The 23,309-nt window shown below is 41.5% G+C and overlaps 1 protein-coding gene across 1 annotated transcript in view; it reads right to left on the bottom strand.

The window, feature by feature from the left end:
• Nucleotides 1–4,497: 4,497 nt before the first annotated feature.
• Nucleotides 4,498–23,309, bottom strand: part of TSHZ2 (teashirt zinc finger homeobox 2) — a 133,610-nt gene continuing 114,798 nt past the window's right edge. The window contains exon 2 of the mRNA XM_041417807.1: nucleotides 4,498–8,576. Within this exon, the coding sequence (XP_041273741.1) occupies nucleotides 5,506–8,576 (3,071 nt within the window). The 3' untranslated portion in view covers nucleotides 4,498–5,505. The remainder of the gene's footprint in view (nucleotides 8,577–23,309) is intronic.

Here is a 23,309-nt window from a genome sequence, read left to right as displayed (position 1 = left end):
AGACTACAGCTTAATAATCATGAATTATCTGTTCATTATCCCAATAAATAGTGAAAAATCTCTTCCTCCTTTCCTCCTCCCATAAAGCTGTATCTATAATTTTCCTCATTTTCCATCTGTGCTCCATCATATTTGCACTGAGTGATCATCCTGCTAAATTACATTATTTTTATTGAAAGGTGCTTTGGAGGGCTGGATACTGTTCATGTCTTTTCCTTTTGGTATTGATCTTTGTGATTCGTTTGCTGAGGTGTAAAATATATAAATAAGACTCAGGTACCCTTCCTTTGAAATCTCACCTGGTAGAAATGTTCTGCTATAGATTATGAAGGCTGTAGCATTTAATAATATCAGCCACAGCAAGGAGAAGGCAAGATTTTGATGTCCTTATGAATAGTGAATGCTGGAGGAGGCTGGCACTGTTCAAGGTCAGTTAAAATCTGCTCGGAAGTTGCTGTTTCTTTGTGAGCAGAGGAGTTCCTGCCTTGGAACTGCCACATGCAATGAGTTTGTACAGAGCTCAGGAACAATGTGGGCTGACCCAGTGGGTTGGAAGCTCAAATGCAATGTTAAATAATACTGTTCTTAATAGCAACCTGTAAAACCTGCAAAACCTTCCTAAAGAGCCAGGAAATCTGCATGGATCCATCAGTGCTGCCACAGCCTGATGGATCACCTGGCCTGGCCCTGCTCTCAGGGAAGACAAGAACACACCATTATTAGGCTAACAAGGATAATGGCTAGATTGAAAAAATGCTATCCAAGAAAATTTTTAAGGATTTAAAAATGGTCAATTAAAAAAAAAATAAATATCTGGATCTACCACTTCAGGTAAACAGTGAAAAATTTCACAGGATTAAGAGACCTGAGGCTTCACCAGGGCAGGATTATTTTGAGGGAGGGCTCATGGTTTGGAGGTAGCTCCTTGCTTCAGCAGGATTTTGCTTCAGCAAAAAGGCTAACCTGTTTCTTTTCCTAGCTCTGTCTCCTGTCTTTCAATTTTACCCTAACAAATTTTATCCTAACAAATTTTATCCTAACAAAAATCTATTTTAAAACGGAACTTCCCCACATTCTTTTTCTTCCCATTGAGAAGTCATCATTTTCCAAAAAGACATTGTCAGGAAAATACCATTTGAATGGAATAATCAAGACTTCCATGGGATGAGCCCTCTTTTCCTGGCTGATGACACGGGGAGCAGAACCCTTGGTTTTGCTGGTAAATTCTGCTTACGAAATCGTGGTGACACCACTGCAGGCAGGCACATCCCAGCATGTCTGATTCTCCTGGAAGGAAATCTCAGCTTCTAATATTTGTTGCTAAGAAGAAATGAAAGTTGAAAAGCAAGGTAAATTCCCTAAAACAGAATTTTGGGCCACTGATTCACACAATTGTCCTTGACCATGTAACAGCCATATTGGCTAAGAGTGGAACATGATCAGAGCAGCTCCTGCTGCTTCAGAGGGATGAGAAAATAAAATCCAGAGAAGAAAAAACTCTTCTATTTTGGTATACTTAACACATACAGTTATCTACATGTCCTATATATCATTTAACAAATTGCTTTGCAATTCTTACAGGGCGTGGTATAATGACTGATTTAAAATCACTGCATTGCTTAAACTGCATTGTTCTTCATCAAGTTGAGTCATTTTTATGTGAAGTGTCAAGCTCTCTAACAAATAACTGCTGCCAGACAAATCAAGTTCCTCATCTTAAAGCTACGGCTAAATAGTTTATAGCTTTAATCTGCTCACTGAGGTGTGCAGTCTATGACAGTAATTATAAATGCAAGGAGAAATTATAGCTGAATGCTTTAACTGCATTAGGAGCCATTTGATGAACAATCATGATTGCCTGCTCATTTTCAACAATAGAGGGCAAGTTAGTGTCAGTGCATTAGAGGATTTTCAGTTCTGCTCTGCTCTTTCTTCCATTTACCACAGAATGTCAGTTGTCTCCTATAAAGTAGAAAAAAATGCGCCGCAGAAGCTTTAAACTTGATGGTTAAAAAAGACAAAGGAGGAAACAGAGAGAAAAACTGTTTATCGTTATGACTTTTTTTTTTTGTTGTTCTGCAGCAGCCTTACTTTCAAATTAGTTCATCTCAGGTAGCTGCCTGTTTGTTTATCGGGGTCTTTTGAAGCAGAAATCTCCCCAGTCAGGTTGGGTAATTTGACTTTATGGAGATTTATTTCTATCAAAAGTTGTAGCCAAGGCCACAGAGAGCCTCAGTTAGTGACCAGTTCCAAGCCAATCCCACCTGGCTCTAAAGTGATAAATACAATTCTGCCCTGCCTTTTTCCTCAGAACAACATAAAAATTCTAATTCTGTTGAAAAAATGAACAAATGTTCTTCAAGGTATAAGTCAACATACAAATTACTTCTAATTAAAGCCATGTTTCCTAATGTTCATGGGTTTTCTATGAAGAACAGCAATAAAAACAAATTTGAAGTGGGTTAAATGAAAGAGAATAGAGATATCTGATTGTTGTATATTACACATAATCTTACTTTATATTACTAAACCCATATCACTTAGAAGAATTCAGGAAAACACCAAAGATGACTATAAAAGAGATATATGTATCTTTTTACATTTAAGAAGAATTTATAGCAAATTTCTTATAAACAGCCTCACAGAGGTCTTAAAAATAAATCCATACCCATAACACATTTTTCTACAGTACTAACCCAGATTATTCATTTATATTTTTAATGATAGCTAACATTTGACAATATAACGTCTACTAGTAAATGCCATTGAAATATAAAGTACTTTATGTATTTCTATACTTCAAGTACTCTTTCCACTGTTTTATTTCCATTTATTTCAATCTATATTCTCTATTTTTATGCCTATTTCACTGCAATATTGTCTGCAAGAAGAAAACACAAATGCATGTGTGTGTTTTCGGGATCTCAGCTTTATATTTCTCCTTTCTAAATACTCTGCTCCCCTCTGTTATTATTCAAATATGTACTGGATCTTAAAAATAACATGGTAAGAGTAAGTAAACTCTGAAAATCCCTGTTATTTGATTTAGTCTCCTTGCAGATTTCTGAAGAATCCATATGAATAAACTCAGGCCTCCCCACTCCCAACCTCGTCAGAACTTCAGGGAGGCTTTCGGATCCGAAACTGTAATAAAATCTTTACAATGCCATCCCAAATACCCCATCATTTCAGACAATTTGTGCTATCATGCATACCAACTGAAATTATAGCTCCAGATAACAGTGCTATCACTCTGTCATTGCAATTTAAATATATTTTTTCAAAGGTAAGATACAACCTGCATCTTGATATAAATTAGAAATGGATGAGTATTACGAGGACAGCAATTTCTCGGCATCCAGAGGCAGGAAGGACAGTCCCTTATTTATGTAGTTACACATCACCTGAATAATATGTCTCTGTGCAGGTTATTACAATGCAGAAACCACTTTTTTTTTTCCCCCTTGGAGATTTTTTTTCTCCCCTTTTGTATTTGTTCCTCCAATCCTCAGCAACAGTAACGTGTTTACAAAGGTGGGTGTTTGGTTTGCCTCTGAGTAATAACACGGTGCTTTCAAGACCAAATCTGAAACATTTGTCACACATTAAGCCATGAATGTGCCAAAATAACTGTTGTATTAATATATCTGGCAGATAGCTTTTGTTTGATAGTCCCCAAATTATTGGTTTGCTCTGATATCTCTTGTGTGAAAACTATGAATGGCAGAGTCTTAATAATTATTAAATGGTGGGGAAGGAAACAAAGTATGGGATGTTTATCCCTACCCAGTCTCTCAGGGGTGTTGATTTGGAGTGGCCAGGTAAACAGGCAACATTCTAATGTTGGGTCAAAGTGCCCAAATAGATACTTTAGGGTATTAGCCCTATTTAAAAAACAAACTCCTTAGGAGTGAGATAGAATTTTGCTGGCTAAAATATGCAGGAAGCATAAATCTGCTCCAATGCAGACAGCATGTACAAGATGTATGCAAAACTTAAATCTTACTGCACTTGAACGCTGACATTATACTCCATGGCAATAGCTTACAGCACCAGCCCAAAGTAACCCCTTGATCAGTGGTTTAAATTATTCAAAAGTAGCATTTTTAATGGAGCCTAAGCGACGCAGAGCCCTCGTACTGGCTTTGGCAGCAGAAAGTGTTTCCTAAAACATGAATATTTGCAGCAAACAAAGGGGAAATCTTCTCCCAAATGGGGACTGAGCCCCGTTCTCTCAATCAGCCAGAGGATGGCCACAAAGCCAGGTGGCATCAGTGACAATTCACAGCACATCTTTAATTTTCACCATCTGACAAATTCATTTTCTGAATGTTATTCAAGTAATGAACACCTTGGAGAAAACCTGGATCTGCACATGGATGTTCTGTGAACATAAGCAGAGCCTGAGTCTGCTGGAAGAATTGCTGGGAACCACTAAACAGAGCCCTCCTGGAAAAAAAACTGGTTAGAACAAAAAACTTCTATTTGGACTTTTAGTTGATGTTCTGCATATTTATTTCAATCAAGAATATTCAAGTTTGTGAATCAAGTAAAATTAAAAATGCAAAAATGGTGTGGCATCTGAATATTACATTACATGTTATAAACATTGGTTGTGGCAACTGGTGTATCTCGCAGCAAAAAAAATAGCAACACTAACGCAGCAGTATCCTACTAACAGGTCTTGGAAATATTAAGCTTGTAAAAAATCTCAATTAAGCAGTAACTCCCCCAGGTTATACGAGAACTTGCACTGAAGTCAGTGATGTTTATGGATTGACTTCCACCAACACGAAGCAAAATATAATCAAACATCTTAAGGATTAAAAAAGGAATGATGGAGAGAGAGGTTAAAATGATGTGACAAAAAAGGCCACTCACAGTAGCAAGTGTTTAAGTAAGTGTAAAATATTAAAATATTTTACAAAACTGAACATCCAAATATCAACAGAAGAATAACTGAACTTCTACATAGGAACTTTTCAGACTTATTTGTAGATTCTCGAGGCTGTGTTTGAGATTATGAGAAACTTGGAATAATTGAGATTTTGCTAATTTGACTTTTGAACTTTCTTCTTTCCTCATCCAAACCAGATTTATTGGCATGCTAGCACTGAGTGAGGTAATAACCTTTTGTGTTTCAGTGCTCTTTATCTGCTTTTTTCCATTCTCACTGCAAAGAGTAGCACTTAGTCCTCGCATTCCACACCGAAGTGCAGTGCATGTGAAATGATTTATTCTTAGGAACAAAAGAGAAATGGGCAAACAGCTATTTTGCAAATAACGAGCAGCAACATTTCTCTCTAGGGCAGTGTGGGTTTGCATTGACCAAGCTCTCTTCCCGAAAACGTTATAAAATGGATGTGTGCATGCGAGGGAGGAGCGGCGCAGCATACACGATGCATTTTATACTGTTTTCCTACTTTTACCAAAGCACGGAGCCTGACGGAGCCTCCTGGAAATGCTGAAATGAAAACTCACTATAGAGCATGCATACCTTAAGAGTTATTCTTCATCCACTTCTGCTACAAATTGTGAATGGTGTTCTGGTGACTTGCTGTGTGTTTTGCTTAGATGAAGTTTTACTGCATGTTTGCTCGCAAATGTCCGACAGCACAACTTACATTTGAACTTAGAGTCTGTGTCCTCTTCTCCAGCTATTGTTTCAGGAGATCTTTGAACTGAAACTCTGGAGATTTCTTGCTCTACCTTGGTTTGCTGCTCCACAGCCAGCCTGTTCATGTCTTTCATTTGGAAACCTAGGTGGGATTCTAAGTGGCTAATGTAAGTAGAGGGGGTTCGGAACTGAGATGCACAGTCGCTGCAATAAAAGACTGGATGTCCTTTGTCCATGTTTTTCAAAAACTTTGTTCCTCCGGTTTTCCTAAGTTGATACTTGACATTTGCCAACCAGTGGCTGATGGTGGTCATCGACAGTCCAGTGAATTTGGAAATCTGCATGCGCTCTTGTGGGCCTAGATCTGATAATAAATATTTACCTTCAGATGTCTGGAAGAGGCTGGAAGCAAACTGAGCTTGCAAAATGAGCAGATGCTGAGGGTTCCAGTTTGACTGCCTGCCCTTCCTTTTATGCAGAGTGGAGACTTCCGTGGAGACGTCCTCGAAGCGTCGGACATCTATTTCCAACTTCATGGACGGGATCCTTGAGGATGCAGCAGGTTTTGGTGTGGTAGCTTTGGGAAGAACTTTGACCATGTCGGCGATGTCAGACAGAGCGTGCTTTTGAGGTGGAGAAGTACAAGATTGTGCTTGAGCTGACTCAGCTTTCTTGCCTTTGGATTTGGTCAAGTCAATAGGCTGATCATTGTTTTCAAACAAATAGTGCCTGGATACACTTGCAGGCTTTGGTGGCGTTGGAGCTGGAGATAAAACTGGCTTCTCCATCATGTTTAGATTGGGTTTATGGAACATGGAAATTGTGCTAGAGCTGGGGCTGCAGTTGGATTGAGGCTGTAGAGGCTCAGTGGCTTTGCCCAGGTGATTGTTCAGGACGGACTGCAGTGCGCTCAGGGGGTTCACACAGGGCAGCTCCGAGGAATGGTTGGCAGCAGCGCAACCGTTACTGAGAGAAGCTGCTGGTGGCTCCTTGAGGACGGGCTTTTCTTTCCCACTGTCCTCTTTAATTTTGTCTTCTTCTTTCAAGGGACACGGTTCTGTCTTTTTTGGCTCCACAGAGGCTTCAGCTTTGAGGAGAGGTTCCCTCTCACTCTGGCTGAGCGAGGCTGGCTCAGCCTGGACACCCTCCTTAGCATAGTCCTTTTGTACCTCCTCCTTGTCCTCAGCCTCCTTCTTCACTTGAGTGCACTGGCTCACGTTTGCTGAGATAGGGACCAGAGGCATCACCTTCCACTTGGGCGCTATGGGCCTCAATTTGTTGGTCATGGTTGGCCTGATTTGGAGCACCTGGGATCCCACAGGCAAGGACGGCTTGGCTCCCTCGGAGAGCTGGTAAGCTGCATGGATGCTGGGATACGCACTCCAGCTGGGAGCTCCGTTCTGAGCTTTATTGATGGCTGTTGTAACAGTGTTCTCCAAGGACTTTAAAATGTCCCCACCACCCTTTGAACCATCTTCTAAATCTTCTTCTCGGAGGTACTGGTATTTCATTGTGGGATCCAGGGGTTTCTGAAGAGTGTCTTCGTACTCCTCAGTTTTCATTGCTTTCTCATCTTTGTTTGCATCATCAGCTTTATCTTTTTTACTTTCTTTTTTAAGTTCAGAGGCAGGACCTATGCATTCTGCAGAAGATTTACTGGTTGATTTTGAAACGGGGCTGTCACTGGCTGGTGCTTCAGACAGTGATTGCATTTTTTCCACAGCTAAAGGATCCAGAACAAGTTGCTTTCCTTTCTTTGAAGCTGAACTTGTGACTTTCAAGAAATGGCCAGTGACCATCATGTGGGTTGTGAGCTGCTGCAAGGTATCATGGGAGCTTCCACATTCCATGCACTTCAAAATCTGGGATTTGCAGGCCTCGAACTGCCAGGTGTAGCTGGCCCCGTTCTGGTACCCATAGCGGTTGTTGGAGGAGAGCTGCAGGTTTGCATTCTTCTGAGGAGAGAAGGTGTCTGAGAAAGACCCTGTCGTGGAGTCAGGGGAGCAAGGCCTGTTCACATCAAACACACGTTTCTTGGCTGGAGTGACCATTTTTGAAGAAATGGTTGGTACCGGCTCCTTCAAAGGCACTTTTTGGTAATGTTTTGTTTTTATCATATGAACACTCAGATCTTGAAGGGAATCAAAAGAGTCACCACAGAACATACACTTCAGAACTTTTTGTGCATCTTCCTTGTCCATGTCCTGGAACGCCCTTTTCCGGGGCTTGGAGTAGCTGGTAGGTCTGTGCTTGTCCTTTTTGTGGTTGTCATCCTGGTAGTGGCCTGTCTCGTTCATGTGGACCGTGAGCTCTACCAAGGTGTCGTAGGCAGCGCTGCACTGCCGGCAGCGGAACCGGCTGGCGCCCGTGAACACAGTCCCGCACATTTTGCTGCTCTGCCTGTAGAGCTGCACCGAGCTGAACAGGTTGGGCTTGGAGACAGGCCTGGAAGGTAAATTCTGCTGCAAGCTTTTGGACAGCGCGTCTTGGTGCCAATCGAAGTCAGCTTTGTTCCCTCCGTTCCTGTTGTCGCAACTCTTCTTTTCAGAGTTGGACAACTTGAAACCCAGCCCCAAGCCTGTCCAGTAAGAGTCCGACAGGATGTTGGCATAGACTGCTGTCATTTTATCCATGCAATCGTGTGCTTCGCTCTGGGCTTTGGGGTGGGCGCTGCTTTTGGGGTCCTGGGGCTCCCTGGAGCAGATGTTTTTGATATCTGCCACATGGTCACTACCGTCACTCAGTAGTGATTCGTTCTCCACATCCTGGTTGGATATGTGACTGACAGGGGAATTCTGGAAACTAAAGTTCCCTTTCTGCTCAGGACCCACTTCGTGCTCCTCATCCGTGCCAGTGTCATTGCTGCTCTGCAGCTGAGCAGTGGAGTTGTTGTCATCGTCATCTTCTTCCTCCTCCTTTATATCTTCCTCTTCCTTTAAATCTTCCTCTTGGACATAACCTGAAATGTAATGTCAATATATGAAATAACCTGTTAAAGGAGAATGTTACAGTTCCAGTTTTCTGCTTTCACTATGTATTTTCTTTACTGGATTTTGTTTTAATCTATAACTATATTTTCTGTTAGTTCTGGAAGTGAAAAAAAGCCAAATGATGTCTCTTTTTTTGTGAAGGTTGCTGCATTTTGTTGGCAGATGATCATAATTCTTTATAACTGCCAGAGATCCCGAGTTAATAATTTTCCTGTCATGGGAGTATAATTCTAACTGTCCTGTTATGGGACAGTTGGAAAATTCATATGTAAGAATTTAAAGTTTTTACTAAAAGCTTCAATTCTATGAAATTGTTTTTAGCCTCAGTGAGAGAAGGCGTTGAATTTGCAAGGAAGAGAAGAAAAATAAGTGCCATAATCTTACTGGTTCAGAGCATCATTTAGGTACAGTAGCCTTTTGCCACTTGATCACCTAAAAATGCACTTTAGGATGTACACAAATAATTTATATGTCAAAATACAGTATTTGAAAGTGTTAATAGGCATAAGTGAAATCCTTTTTTTTATAAAAGTAATGTACTGTGTACCATAAAAGCAAATTGTGCTTCAGTAAAATCCATAAATTTTAGGACAAGGACCCTTGGAAGTTACAGAAGATTTGACAAAGGTAGACTGAAGTTAATTGTTAAATTGGAAAAGTAGAACAAATCCAGAAGGATTTTATTTGGCAAATTAAGTCTTTGATTACTAAGATGAACTTGATTCTGGAAGAGTATATTTATTCAGAATCCAATTCCTTCCCATTATCTGAAATTCATTTTGTGGCTCTTTAAGAACCTGGCTCACTTTGAATTTGGTACTCCTGCCCCAAAGATATCCTTCTAGCAAATCCAGAGGGAAGTGTCCCATGTTTCTGGTGACCATCTGGACAAAGCCCTCATTCTCCAGTCTATCTGCATGCTCTGACCCCTTCCCACACGTTTGCCATCAGAACAAAGAGATGAACCAGAACCAGAGGAACCATTCCCTGGATGAAGGTGCAGCACAAGAAGAGCGAAATGATGGCTCTCTGTGTGATGGGAGTAAGAAATCCATGTGTCATCTTTCCCACACCCTTGCCATGAGTTTAGGAACTGCACAGGTCACACAGGGTTAGAGCTGGAGAAGGCAGGGACATGGAGGTGGCAAAGGTCCCCAGGTGAGGAGCAGTGACCCTGTGAGACATGACTCCTCTCCAGGATGTGTACCAGTGCCAGGCACACCACACAACAAAAACAAGGAGGGGATCCAAGGAGGGAATCAGACAAAACACACGACAAAGAGCAGTCCCATAGCTCTGGGTCACTGCAAATTGGATTCTTCATTCCAGCACCAATTCTTTGAGTGCCATTAACCCATTTTTCACCAGGAGTTAAGTTTTCCTTTGGAAGGTGCATACAGTAATTTATTCCTCACAAGATCCTTAGTCCTTTTCTAGGAAAAGCAGAAGTACCAGACAGCTGCACATCCCCCACAATATGGATAAAATTTGCTGCTTAATTAGGCATTGACATGTTTACTATAACCTTTACAGAAGAGTAACTTGTGCTGAGGAATCTTTTTTTTTTTTTTTGGGTGGCTGTGTAAGATACTGACACAATCTCATGAAAGTGGGAGAAATAACTAGTTCCAGTATCTCCAGAGGGTCTACAGGGAAGACAGAGAGGGATTTTCCATCAGGAACTGTAGTGACAGACAAGGAGGAATGGCTTCAAACTGACAGACAGGAGGTTTAGATTAGATATAGGGAAGAATTTCTTCTCTGTCAGAGAGGGGATGCCCTGGCTCAGGTGCCCAGAGCAGCTGTGGCTGCCCCTGGATCCCTGGAAGTGCCCAAGGCCAGGCTGGATGGGGCTTGGAGCAGCCTGGGAGAGTGGAAAGTGGCACTGGATTCTGTGACTCTGTGCAGAAAGCACCATCAAAATTTCACAAAACCATCAGTCACATCTGGTTTAATGGTTTAGGGGTTTGGGCAGCTTTAAAAACACATTTCAGTGTCCTCCATGTAAAAGCATTTCTGTTTATGTAAATGATTTAAATTGCTGTGGGCATTTTAAGGACAGTGGAGACCAGTTCTGCAAGACAACCTCGGATACAAGAGACGCTCGTGTTCTTCCAACAGGGCTTTTTAGTAAGATTTCATTGGACATGAAGGGATGTAGCTGGTTAACAGAAATAACATTAATTTAAGTGGACTTTGCATTATTTATTTTAGAAGTAAAGAGTGTCTTATATCTGTACACCCACATGCTTTAAATGCAGAGTCTGTAATAAGTAGCATAAATTTTGCACGTCGCACTGATGTCCATGTAATAAATTGTTGAGTGACCTGTTCTCTTCCCACCAGTTCTCCCCCAGGCTTATTCTGACATTCCAAACCTCTGAGATCCTCATGTGTGACTGTGTTACAGGGAAGAAGTAATATGAAAGAAATTCAAACTCAGTAACTGGATGAATGCTTCTTCCCTTTCCTAGATGAGAATTTTCCCCACCAAAATTAAACTGGCCCAGGCAGATGTAAGATGGGAAAAGTGCAGTCCTGAAGAAGTGGGAGACTGAAATGTCACTATCATTAAGAATTGACAAAACTCAGGAGCTTCAAAGCATTGAATAGAAGCAATTTTTTGGCTTCCTAAATGGAAATCAGTCTTTGGTTTAGTGCTGATTGACCTCAAAACAGGGTATGTCAAAATCATGACATCAATAAAGATAATGTTATTATATGGGTAATAATCACAAATATAATTCCAAATTATTTGATTTCTTAATTTCTCTCTGTGTCTTTGTGATTGGATTCATGGCAACCTCAGAAACCTGCTTCTCTAGGATGAGAGCTGCAATAAACAGCTGGTTCTTTATTCCTCATAAAGGACATTTTCTTAGCTATTTCTGGAATATTTTTACAGAGGAGCTAAAATAAACCAGGTGCAGTTAACACACCTGCAAAAACTGGGTCTAAACCCACGCCCATGGCCTTGGAGCTGGGACCTTTCCCTGCTGACAGCACCAAGCCAGGCTCCCAGGAGGGTGAATCCAGCCCTGACATCCAGGACTGCCCTGGGGGTTGGCTCCACATTATCCACCACTCCTGACCTGAATTGTGGAGTGTCAATACAGCTTTTTGTCAAAAGTCTTCATTCTCACTGTTAACTTTTCCACCAGTGGATACTATTTTTACTCAAATTTGCTCTTTTTCCATGTAGAGAAACATTTATTAAAATACATATGCATATATATACATGTTTCTTTCCAAGACTGGAAAATTTATTTTCTGCCAAGAGAAGGGACAGTGAATCATTGTCCAGAACAACTCTGCTAATCCCTGTAAAACCCATGGCACCACCTGCACTTCTTCAGCCATACATATTCCAGTTTTCCTTGAAACAACATCATCAGGAAAGCAATCTCACAGTGCTGGAAGGTGATCTTGTTTCCTCCTTGTCTGGCTTCAGCTCAAACATCTTTTTGTGTTTGGCAGAAGCTGTTTCTTTCTCTGAAAGGTTCCAAGCAGATAATGGATAATGACCACTTCTCATTCCTCCTTCTCCAAGATGTCGAACTGCATTAGGCACCCACAGACAAATCTTAACCTGGCTCTTTGTAAGAGTTCAGAGCTACAGTTTCATGCCATCTGAAAATCAACTGAAGAGAGAAAATCGCAGCTGGGGGGAAAAATAGTTCCCTACTCCATTGCATAACTCTTTGTCAAAGACATTTTGGAATTTGACGGGATTAAAACCAATAGCACACTCTAGAAAAGCAATGGAATTCCATGGAAAGAACTCTCAAAACATGAAATTTGTCATAAAGGAGTAAATTGTAGAATTTCAGAGTTTTTAAGGCTTTGTTTAAAATTTCCATACCATGGAAATAACTTCCTATTAAGTTCTCCAAGGTGGAAAGAAAACACAGAGAAAGATTCCGAATGTGGCCCAGAGAGCACCTGGCTCTGAATGATGGATGGAAGGGACAAAGGGACATCTCTGCCACCTGGCCTGAAAGTCCTGGTTCTGAGTTTTAGTTCCAAAGCCAGCTGCAGCCTGAGGAAGGTTTTGGGCATCCCCAGAAAAGGCTGAAGATGCTCAGCTGCCTCTTTGCTGGGAGGTCAGTTCATTAATTTGGATAATGTGGCATTTCTTGCAGTGTTTGTTGCTGTTACTATTTACCATCACACCCACTCTCAGTTTGCAGTGGCTCAGCGTGGATCACCACCATGGTGATGAATTTTGTGTCCAAAACAACTTGACACCTCAAAGGAGGGATTTTTCCCAATATTCCTTCAAGGTTTGTTTGTTTTTTTTTTTTCCTAGAAATTCATTTTTCAAGTAGTTACAGCAGCTGGTACCAAGGCATGAATTCCTGCCTCTTGCAGAGTAGGAGAAGGAACACCCACCACCATCCACTGCAGGAGGACAGGAGCAGCTTCTGCAGCAGCAAGGAAAAGAGTGGCTTCCACACTGACTGAATTCTAACACACAAAGGCAATTCCATGAAGCCATAACTATTATTTATATACAATGCTGAAATGAAGCAATTTGGGGCTTTCATTCTGTTGTTCTTTAATTAGAGTTGTATTATAAAGTTTTCTATTAAATATCCAATTTCCTACTGGTTAAGAAGGCAAAATACCCCCGAGTTTCAGAGGGCTCTTAGCAGCAAAACCAGAACAGATTATGTCCTTTACACTTCATCCTGCACAGTTATGAGCCAAATGATCAGTGGCTGGAGGGAACTGCTTGTGAGTGACCCATAAACTCAAAAACAATAATAGAGCAGAAAAAAAACCCAACACAAGCAAAAAGAGAGGTGAGCTGATGTGAGCTGCTGAGCTGAGGGCAGAGGAGGGAAGGAATTATTGTGGAGGTGTTTCTTGAATAATTTTCCTTAAGGATAACATTGTTTGCATAGGCAGTTATTGAATAAAAAGCAGCAAGGCATCCTTGCAGTCAGTTTGAATCCATTCCATGCCAGGTCCTGGCTGCTGCAGGAAAGGATTCCACCATGGTTGGAGACAGGAGCTCCAGTTCCTCACACAAGGGCTCTGAGTGTCAGTGAATCATTTGCATCTCATTAAAGATATTTGTTATTTTCTACAAACTCCTGGAACTGACAATGTCATTTTTACAACCAGCTGATGGTGTTTGGTGACCCCCAGATGGTATTACCAACTAAAATGCTCCTAAAGAGTGCTGTGACTGCAAAGAGCTCAACCTCCCCTTGGCCAACCACCCCAGCTCCCTCCCTCACACCACACTCCCGTCCTGGCCCCAGCAGGTGAGGTTTGGGGCAGGTGTCACACAGCCACATGTCCCCAGGTGAGGTTTGTCACACAGCCACACGTCCCCAGATGAGGTTTGTCACACAGCCACACACCCCAGGCGAGGTTTGGGGCTGGTGTCACACAGCCACACAGCCCAGGTGAGGTTTGTCACACAGCCACACACCCCACTCATTAAAAATATTTCTTATTTTCTACAAACTCCTGGAACTGACAATGTCATTTTTACAACCAGCTGATGGTGTTTGGTGACCCCCAGATGGTATTACCAACTAAAATGCTCCTAAAGAGTGCTGTGACTGCAAAGAGCTCAACCTCCCCTTGGCCAACCACCCCAGCTCCCTCCCTCACACCACACTCCCGTCCTGGCCCCAGCAGGTGAGGTTTGGGGCAGGTGTCACACAGCCACACACCCCAGGTGAGGTTTGTCACACAGCCACACGTCCCCAGGCAAGGTTTGGGGCAGGTGTCACACAGCCACACACCCCAGGTGAGGTTTGTCACACAGCCACACGTCCCCATGTGAGGTTTGGGGCAGGTGTCACACAGCCACACACCCCAGGTGAGGTTTGTCACACAGCCACACGTCCCCAGGCAAGGTTTGGGGCAGGTGTCACACAGCCACACAGCCCAGGTGAGGTTTGTCACACAGCCACATACCCCTAGGTGAGGTTTGTCACACAGCCACACAGGCCAGGTAAAGCTTGTCACACAGCCACACGTCCCCAGGTGAGGTTTGTCACACAGCCACACAGCCCAGGTGAGGTTTGGGGCTGGTGTCACACAGCCACACAGCCCAGGTAAAGCTTGTCACACAGCCACACAGCCCAGGTGAGGTTTGTCACACAGCCACACGTCCCCAGGTGAGGTTTGGGGCAGGTGTCACACAGCCACACACCCCAGGTGAGGTTTGTCACTCAGCCACACAGCCCAGGTAAAGCTTGTCACACAGCCACACGTCCCCAGGCCATCACTGGGAGCTCCACTCAGTTCCAGGTGAGGCACAAAGGCTGCTCTCCAAGATGCAGCATGGCCTGAAAAATTCAAGGCATACAGTAGCAGCAAATATGTTTTCTTCATTAGTGACTTTAATTGCACCACTGTAAATCACTTTGCTGATGAAAAGAGAAGTCTGAAACTTTTGTCTCCGTTTGCCTTTCTTCTGTTTTCTCTTGTCCTATTTATTGTTGTGGAAAACAGCAGAGTGGCTTTGTAAATTTATAGATTACTTCATTTAAAATCCAAGTTTCAAATTATGTTTTCCCTTTTTCATTATCCTGGGTTGCCCTAAGTACCAATCTAAATTTCTTTCAATGTCTTGAGCTACCAATCAGAATCACAAAAAAATATATATCTATAGAAATTGAAATTGTAATGAGTCTTACCAGTGTATTGCTAACACTTTGGTTCATTTGATATGAACTTTGTTTTTTTAAAGTACCACATGGTAAGGCTTTGAAACTTCAGTTTGTAAAAAAAACTGTAACAGCCTTACAGCCTTTGAAGTCACTACTGATATAACTCTGAACAGATCCATTCAAGTTCAACTAACATCAGACAAATGTTTAGTGTATCAGAGGAAGCCACAAAAGCAAGGATTTCATCAATATTTCACAACAGCCTCAGGGAAACTGTAGATTGCAATGCTGTAGGGCAGCTAATGGAATTACACACAAGGGTTTTGTACATTTAAAATAAGCAGCTACTAAAAAAATTACCCTTCAGTTTGATAGAAACTGTATAAAACTGCAGATGGGAAACAATTAAATAGCTACCAACATTTATCCATGTCAGCCTGATAGGTCATTTAATAACAGGTATTTCTTTCCTCCTTTCTTTTTTTTTTCCTGGTAGGGCAATAATAAAGATTAACATTTATGAAAAGTAGCATAAAATATAGTGCAGCCAAATGAATAATTAAAGATGCTTCTGAAGAATTTGTTTGCTATTGTATGGCCGTGAAGACTGCTCTCCAGTAATGAAGTACATTTATATTAACTACAATTATAAATAGAAAGGAGATGAGGATTATGTTTATGGACACTTGCTTGTTATCCCAAAAAAATAATAAATCTTTGGCTTGTTTCTATTGAATCCATGGCTTATCTCATGGACAGCACATTCTCCTGGAAAAGAGCTGGGCCTGGCTTGGAGCAGGTGGAGGAGGACACAGGACACACAATAAACCCTGAGGGATCAACGACCAGCACTTCCCCTGGAGAGGCTCTTGGGCAGAGAGGAGAATCCAGCCCTGAAAGCACCAGGTTTATTCTAAAAACAGATCCACAGAATCGTGTGCCTTTTCATTGCTCTTCTCAGTGTCAAAGAGCTTGCAGAACCAGCCCTTCACACAGCTGGGTTTGGCTGTTAAGTTGGGAAATGGCTGTTTCTGTTCATAACTGATCAATAGTACAATGGAGAGACAAATATCAGATTACTGTTGTGGAAAGGCTGATTATGTCTCGGCCTGTCCAACTCAAAACAGACCAGCTTGGCTAAATCCAACACAGTACTCAGGCTCATAGAGAAATTAAGACCCATTTCAAGAGAGTTCCTAAAGATTTGTCCATTTTGGGTAAGAGCAGTAAGTATTACAGCAAATCCAGAGTTTCCTGAGGACTCAGCGTGGTGAGCCAGTGATGGTTAGAGATGGAGCCAGCAGCACTTCCCCCATGTTTTATTAAAGCTCAGAATTCCTGCCCAGCTGAAGATGCTGCATAAAGACAAGCCCCTTGCAATAAAGCATTGCCCAGCACCTTCTATCAGAGATGATTTTAGAAAATATTAATATTAGTTTTAATAATATTTAATATGTTTTTATTTTAATAATATTTAATAAGTTTTAAAATCATACTACTATAACATTTGTCTAAAGACCAGTGGGCCTTTGGATTTTGCTTATGGATATTCAGTCCCAGTGCAGCTCCAGTAAGATCTGCTTTAAGCCAGACTTGCCAGGAATACTCATAAATCCGTGCTGGTTACTCAGAGCTGGTTAAATGCTGCAGCATCATTTCTCTCTCAACATCCCTTTAGATAAGGTACATAAGTAGAAAGTGGGAGTGAAATGAAATCTGTCTTCCTCATTTGCCTGCTTTGTTTTGATCTTGCATTCCAGGCAATAAAAAACTGCAAATAATTTTGAAGTGTGATTTTTTCCCTTGCCAGGATCACAGTGTTAAAGGAAGAATACACAGATCATCAAGTGGCTGATTTCCCTCTTTATCTTCCTTCCAGGAACACCCTGCTGCATGTGGTGGTCCAAATGAACACTCTGCTTCTTTGGTGACAAATAAGAAGGCCAGCAAACATTGACTTTTGACCGTTAGGCTTGCCTGCACTTATAGCCACATCACCATCAGAGCACTAAGGCAGCATGAAGGTCATTACCCCCAGCAGCATCTTCCTTCCACCAACTTCCCAGAGATGTAAGCAATAAGCACTTGCAAGAGATTGATATGATACTTTGTGAGTAATTTGGATGAACTATAACACTAACCCAGTAAAGTATTATAATTTTAAATGTGTCCAGAAAATAATTGAAATTCTGGTTTAGCTTCATCATAATGCACAGTGCTGGGTATATTTAACAGCTGACTAGTTTAGCATGAATATTGCTTTACAAATGAGGTCATATTGTTTTTAAGAAACAATATTGCTATCAAACATGTTTAGGAGGAAAAGCAAGAGATTATGAGTACACTTTTAACCTTTCTGTCTCTTTCTATATCTGTTTACTATGGTGATTTAGGTGCTCAGTGTTGTTTGAAGGCAAACATAGAAGGTTCTGGCATTTAAAAGAGATCCAGTAATGAGCAACTGGCAGTCAGATTCTTTCTTATTATTACTCTGTCACAAAATCTCTGTTCTACATCACTCCATCTTTGCAGCACCAGTCAGAGATGAGAAAGGTCAGAACATCTCCTTCAGACTGCAGGCACAGCACCCAAGAGGCAGAAGGCAGAGGGGAGAGCAGAGGCACAGGTAACAGCAGAGTGTCCCTGCAGCAAAGCTTCTCCTCCTGCAGGCACTGCGTGGGCAGGTGGGATCACCACCACTTCTGTCCCCCTTTGCAGAAGGAGGGATACCCAAACAAGCCATCCAAAAGAGCATTTAACACAAAATATGGGTAACTTCCATTCACCTCCGCAGTATTTGGGTATTTCTCTGCCAGAAGGGTCTGATCCTGCTTTTCCTGTCTTGTTGCAGCCAACAGAGCCAAGGCTGCAGCAACTGGGAGAAGAATCCTTTGAAAGCCCTTTCAAAATGGAAAAACTTTTAAGGTCCTGCCTGAAATATTCTCTCTGAGGCACAGCCTCAGGTGGCTCTGGGAGCACGAACTTGCAGCCAGTTTTGCCTGGAATTAGGGGGAATCAGCTCCTATCATTCTCTTGATTGCCAGTGTAAACATACTGCATGTTTATTATTCCCTCTGTTATTTTATCATTTATTGATTTGATTTGTTTATTTGCTCTTTTGTTATTTACTGCCTCCAACAGCAGCACTGCCCTGCCAAAATCTTCTACCAACATGGAATAAAATTCTTCCTTCCCCAAAAATTTCCCTGCTTTGATTCACTCCAGAATTTTCCTCTCTTTCCACCCAATTCTGAGATGCTGTCCCACAGTTTCCTTGCAGATATAAAGACCTTTTAATAGTAAGAATTCTAATAATTTTCAGTAGTAAAATCAGTACTGTTGGCTCTGCTCTGCAAAGAAAGTTGTACAAAACAAATCAATCCATGTCAAAAGGAAAAACTTCCAACTGATATGGAAAATAAACACAGTGTCCAAGTATCTATCAAGATTCATGAAATAACGGAAATTTCAAGGGAAGAAAAAAAAAAAATCACTGTAACCCAAATATTAAACTGTGTTCTTTTAAATTGGGTCTCAAATGATCCAAGGAAGGGTTGAGAGCCAGGGCCAGTGCACAGATCATTTACAGATCATAATCACCCCAGTCTCAGTCTGCATTCCTGCCCTGTCCTAAGTGATATCTGACATTTATCACTTGGGACAGAGCATGAAAAAAGAGGCAGCAGCAACAGGAGGCTGCAGCTGCACGGGCTCAGCTTTTCCTGAATCTCAGCAAGAAATAACAACTCTGAGTTATGGGCAAAAACCCCAGTAATCAGGGAGGTCATTACTGACAGAAACAACTTCTCCAGCGCAGGTACCATGATGTCACCACTGCTGAGGAGAGGGACCTCAGAGGGTACAAAAAGCCATTTATTATTTCCAGCAGAAGTGGATCTGAGGCCTGCAGGAGGTCACAAAACACTCCAGTGATCAAAAATCCAGACTGAAGTCCTGAAAGAGCTGAAAGGATGGATTAACTATGACCCAACTCTCTACTACCCAGCTCTTTAACAGAGTAACAAAACTTTATACAAAACTTTATGAATTGCCCACTTTTTTTTTTTTTTTTTTTTTTTTTCTGGAGCCTCTCACACTTGGAAGGAAATGCAACAGAGGGCATCTGACCTCTATCAAATTACTCAGAATACTGACTTTAAAAGATGAATTGCTGCTGCAGGCAAGTCCAAATATTAAAAAAAGCCATTAAAAAGGGGCTATTTAAAAATGTTTACAGAATTAAAATACAGTTATTATTGTCCTGGTAATCCCAAGGGTAAATGCAGAATTTCCAAGTGATTAAATCCACACAAAAAGCAAATTTCCCCATTTTTGTTTCAATTTCTCTTCCCTCCATTTCATCAGCATTCAACTGGGACACCAGGCCTGGAGGTCTGCCCTTGGGCAGAGGAGAAAATGGGCCTGGGTGTTTATTAGGGCATCATTTTCTGTCTGTGTGGCATCATTGATTTCCTGGGGAAGGGCCCATGCCAAGTCAGGATCAACTCTGTGAGCAGCCAATCCATCAGGTGGGAGCAGGTGGCATAAGGAATGGCTGGAAAAGGAGGAAAAGCTGAAATGGATGGAAGTGGGAAAGTAATAAGAAAGTGATCAGTGCAAGTACAAGCAGCAGGAAATAAATCAATCAAAGCAGTGCAGGGCAGAGCTCGCTCTGAGAGGGTTCCCTTCAACGTGAGCAGGGCTTTAACCTCCACAGCAACACAGAAATCTGAAAGGTTTTCCCTCAAAATTCTCCTGGGAACCAGGAGGGTGAGCAGAGCAGGATTATTGGAGAGAATCAGAGAGAAAGCCCAGCCTGCTTTCTGGGAGATGCAGGGAGAGGCTGGGACAGGGAACATCACAGGGAATTCTGGACATTGCATTTCCATCCATGTTCCAACTGTGTTCTCTGGGAATGGGGCACAGGATCTGCACTCAGATTTTAAACAGACCCCTGGAGCAAAAACTGAAATAGAGTGGGAAGTGCACAGTGTTATAATAAAAGACTCACACACTAACTGGACTTCCTAAACAGAAACCCACCCAATCATTTTATTAAGGCTTAGATTGAAACCAGGAAGATCCATTTGCTACCAAAAATCTGATTATTCATGACAAAAAAAAAAAAAAAAAAAATCTCTTGCTCCTTATCTAGCACAGGTTTTGTACTGAGTGCTGATAATGGGAAAGTAAAACTTGTGATTTCTGCTGGTTTTATCAGTGGGAGCTGTGCAAGTGTAGCTCTGCAGAGCTTTTTGACAACACACGAGGATACTCTGGCTGTGGACACCAAGCCCTGCTTGATTTGTTAAGTAGAGAAAGTCCCTTAGGATTTTATGGGTAAAGTTGATTTGGAGCTATAAAATTGAAGCATTTATTAGAGACCAGAGGCCAACAACACTTCATTACAGACTGTCTAAACACTTTCAGTTTATCCACTATGTTCAAACCCAAACAATACTTCCCTTTCAAAGCATTTTGGCCTGGTTTTCTTTCTCTTTCTACCAGCAGTAACACCTTAAAAAATGCATTTTTAATGTGTTTATCAATCTAAAATTTAAATGAAGGCAAAGCCTGCCACAGAACAAGCCAATACCTGCACAAGGTTTGTCTTGAACAACTCCCAGTTCTCCTTGTCTACATGGGCTAATTGCTGTATCCACCAATGCACAGCTGGAATTTGACCAGTCTGTATCTGAATTTTAGAATTTTGTATTTTTTTAGATTTTATTTTTATTATACAGCTCCTTCCGTGCAGTCAGTTCCCTCACACCAACTGGAAATGGGTTGCACAAACAGAGAAAAACGTGTTTAAAGGAAGAGCTTGCAGGAAGACTGAAACTGCTTTTAATCCATTATTTAAGAATTTACCATGTTTTACTCTCTGCCCCTTTCAAACAAGTCTTTAAACACTCACTGGGAGGAAAAGCAGCCAAAAGTGTCAGGGGCAGCTTGATTCCACCAGCTCTTGGGGTCTGTGGAGCTGAGCAGACAAGCCTGACTCTGAAGGGTTTCATTTGCAATAATTTTTCAGTTGTTAAGGATATATTAACCTTTCCATGTACAAGAAGCTGAATTTCTTATTGGCTTAATTCTTCTGGAGCAAAAGGATTTAGGGAGAGGAAGAATTGGCTCAATGTTTTGTTTTTCTTGGCTCTCTCTTGTTCCTGGGGCTGTTTCTTTTTGTCTGATGGGCACCTACAGAATCATTCAGGTTGGAAAAGACACCCATGGTCATTGAGCCAAACCATTAATTCCAGCAATGATTTTTTGGGGGCATTAATTCCAATTTGTGGAAGGCAAAGTGTTGCCCACCACTTTGGAAATGAAACACTGAATTCCCACTTCACCTTCTCCGTTATCATGAATCTTAAAAAAAAAAAAAAAAAGAAAAAAAGGATAAGATGATTTCCCATATTATTTCCTAATTTTTTTGTCCTCATCTGATTCAGAGACAACCTCTCCTATGAAATTCATCTTCCTCCCAACACAATTCAGTCTCCTCCACCACCCAAGGTGGTTTCACTTCTGTCTCCTCCTTCCTTCCTCATTTTTTGCCTTTTCTCCTCGACTGGTGAAAATGCTGATGTTATATGCGACACTGGAGGAAGCAGACAATTAAAGGTCAAAAATTCAAGTGTTTTTCTGTTCCACCCTGAATAAACCCATTGCTGTCAGGGAGGCAATCATGTCTGCAAATGCACTTTACAGGGCTGAAATCTGCTTCTCAACTTAAACCGTGTAACATTTAAATATCAAAAACTTTGTTTTCTAATGAGCGAAGTATTGAGGGGGGAGAAATGAATTATATGCTTGATGTATACTGAAGGCTGGGAAAATTAAGGCCATTTCCCATGGTGAGAATGCCGTGATTTCAGTTTGTGAGAATAAATTAAACCTTTGGGAGAATTTGTCTTCCATTAAATTGAACAGCTAAACAGGCACAGAAGATTTTAATGTCACCACCAGCAAACCCCAAAGGTTACAAAGAGAAAAAGAAACAGTGTTTTCTTGTTTGGAAGTTCTCTGTCTCTCTACCTAAGAAAAGATGCAAACTGTAAATGTATGTTGAGACACAAAGACTCTTAAAGATCATAATTCCATTCCTATACCATATGCTATTAATGTCTGTCAACACTGTTTAGCCAGCAACTGCTGACAGAACCATATTTGCTATCTAAATACATCATAAATAAATCAGTAATGAACTGCTTTAGTAAACCTTCTGCACTGATTGGAAATACAGATCGAGTAAACAAACTCTGGGGATAACATTTTGCAGCTCCAAGTACATACAAGTGTTTAATGTCAGTGACAAAGTCACTCACACCTCTCTCTCTGCAAGGCACCAGGCGGGGAAAGAAAATCCTAAGGATGGCAAAAGTGTTTAATCAATTGTAGCAAATGTACCTGTCAGCATTCATCATATTACCTCTCCTAGGTTGATTTTTTTTTTTTTACCTGATTCAAATCTCAGCAAAGGGACTTTCAGCTGGGAACAAAACCAAACCCCTGGGCTCAGTGCTGGTCCCTGGGCTAAGGAGAGGTCACCACACCTGGCTGAGCTTCCTGGGCGCTGCCAGGCACACCCGAGCCAGCACAGCCTCTGCCCACTTCTTACCAAGGAAAAGAGCAGATTTTGTCTTAATATGAGCCTTTTCCAGGACAAAACCCAGGAATGCATCTCCAAGAGGATTCCTGATCTGCTGCAGGTTAACTGGGAGTTTTGCACTGCAGAGTTTCTGCTGCTGTTGAAAGGAAAAATGCACATTTGTACCAGATTTGGGCTTTGTGATGTGGAATACACTGAAATCGAAAACTTCAAGTACTTTGTGAAGGTACAAGATAAAAAATGGTAGGAAACATTCCCCTGTTTGTTCAAGCAAAACCTATCAAATGTCACCTGGACAAAAAGGAACTGTTCGGTGAAGAGGGGCTGGAACTGGGATTTATCTCATGAGGTGGAATACTGAGAGACAGGAATTAGGAGTAATGTTGTCTGTTAGATGTAAAAAAAATCTACCAGCACCATAAAATTGCAACTCAATAAATATTTCCAGTCTTTCC

Source organism: Onychostruthus taczanowskii, unplaced genomic scaffold (assembly GCF_017590055.1).
Source record: "Onychostruthus taczanowskii isolate IOZ18803 unplaced genomic scaffold, ASM1759005v1 scaffold57, whole genome shotgun sequence".
NCBI lineage: Eukaryota > Metazoa > Chordata > Aves > Passeriformes > Passeridae > Onychostruthus > Onychostruthus taczanowskii.
This window is presented reverse-complemented; position numbering and strand designations above follow the sequence as displayed.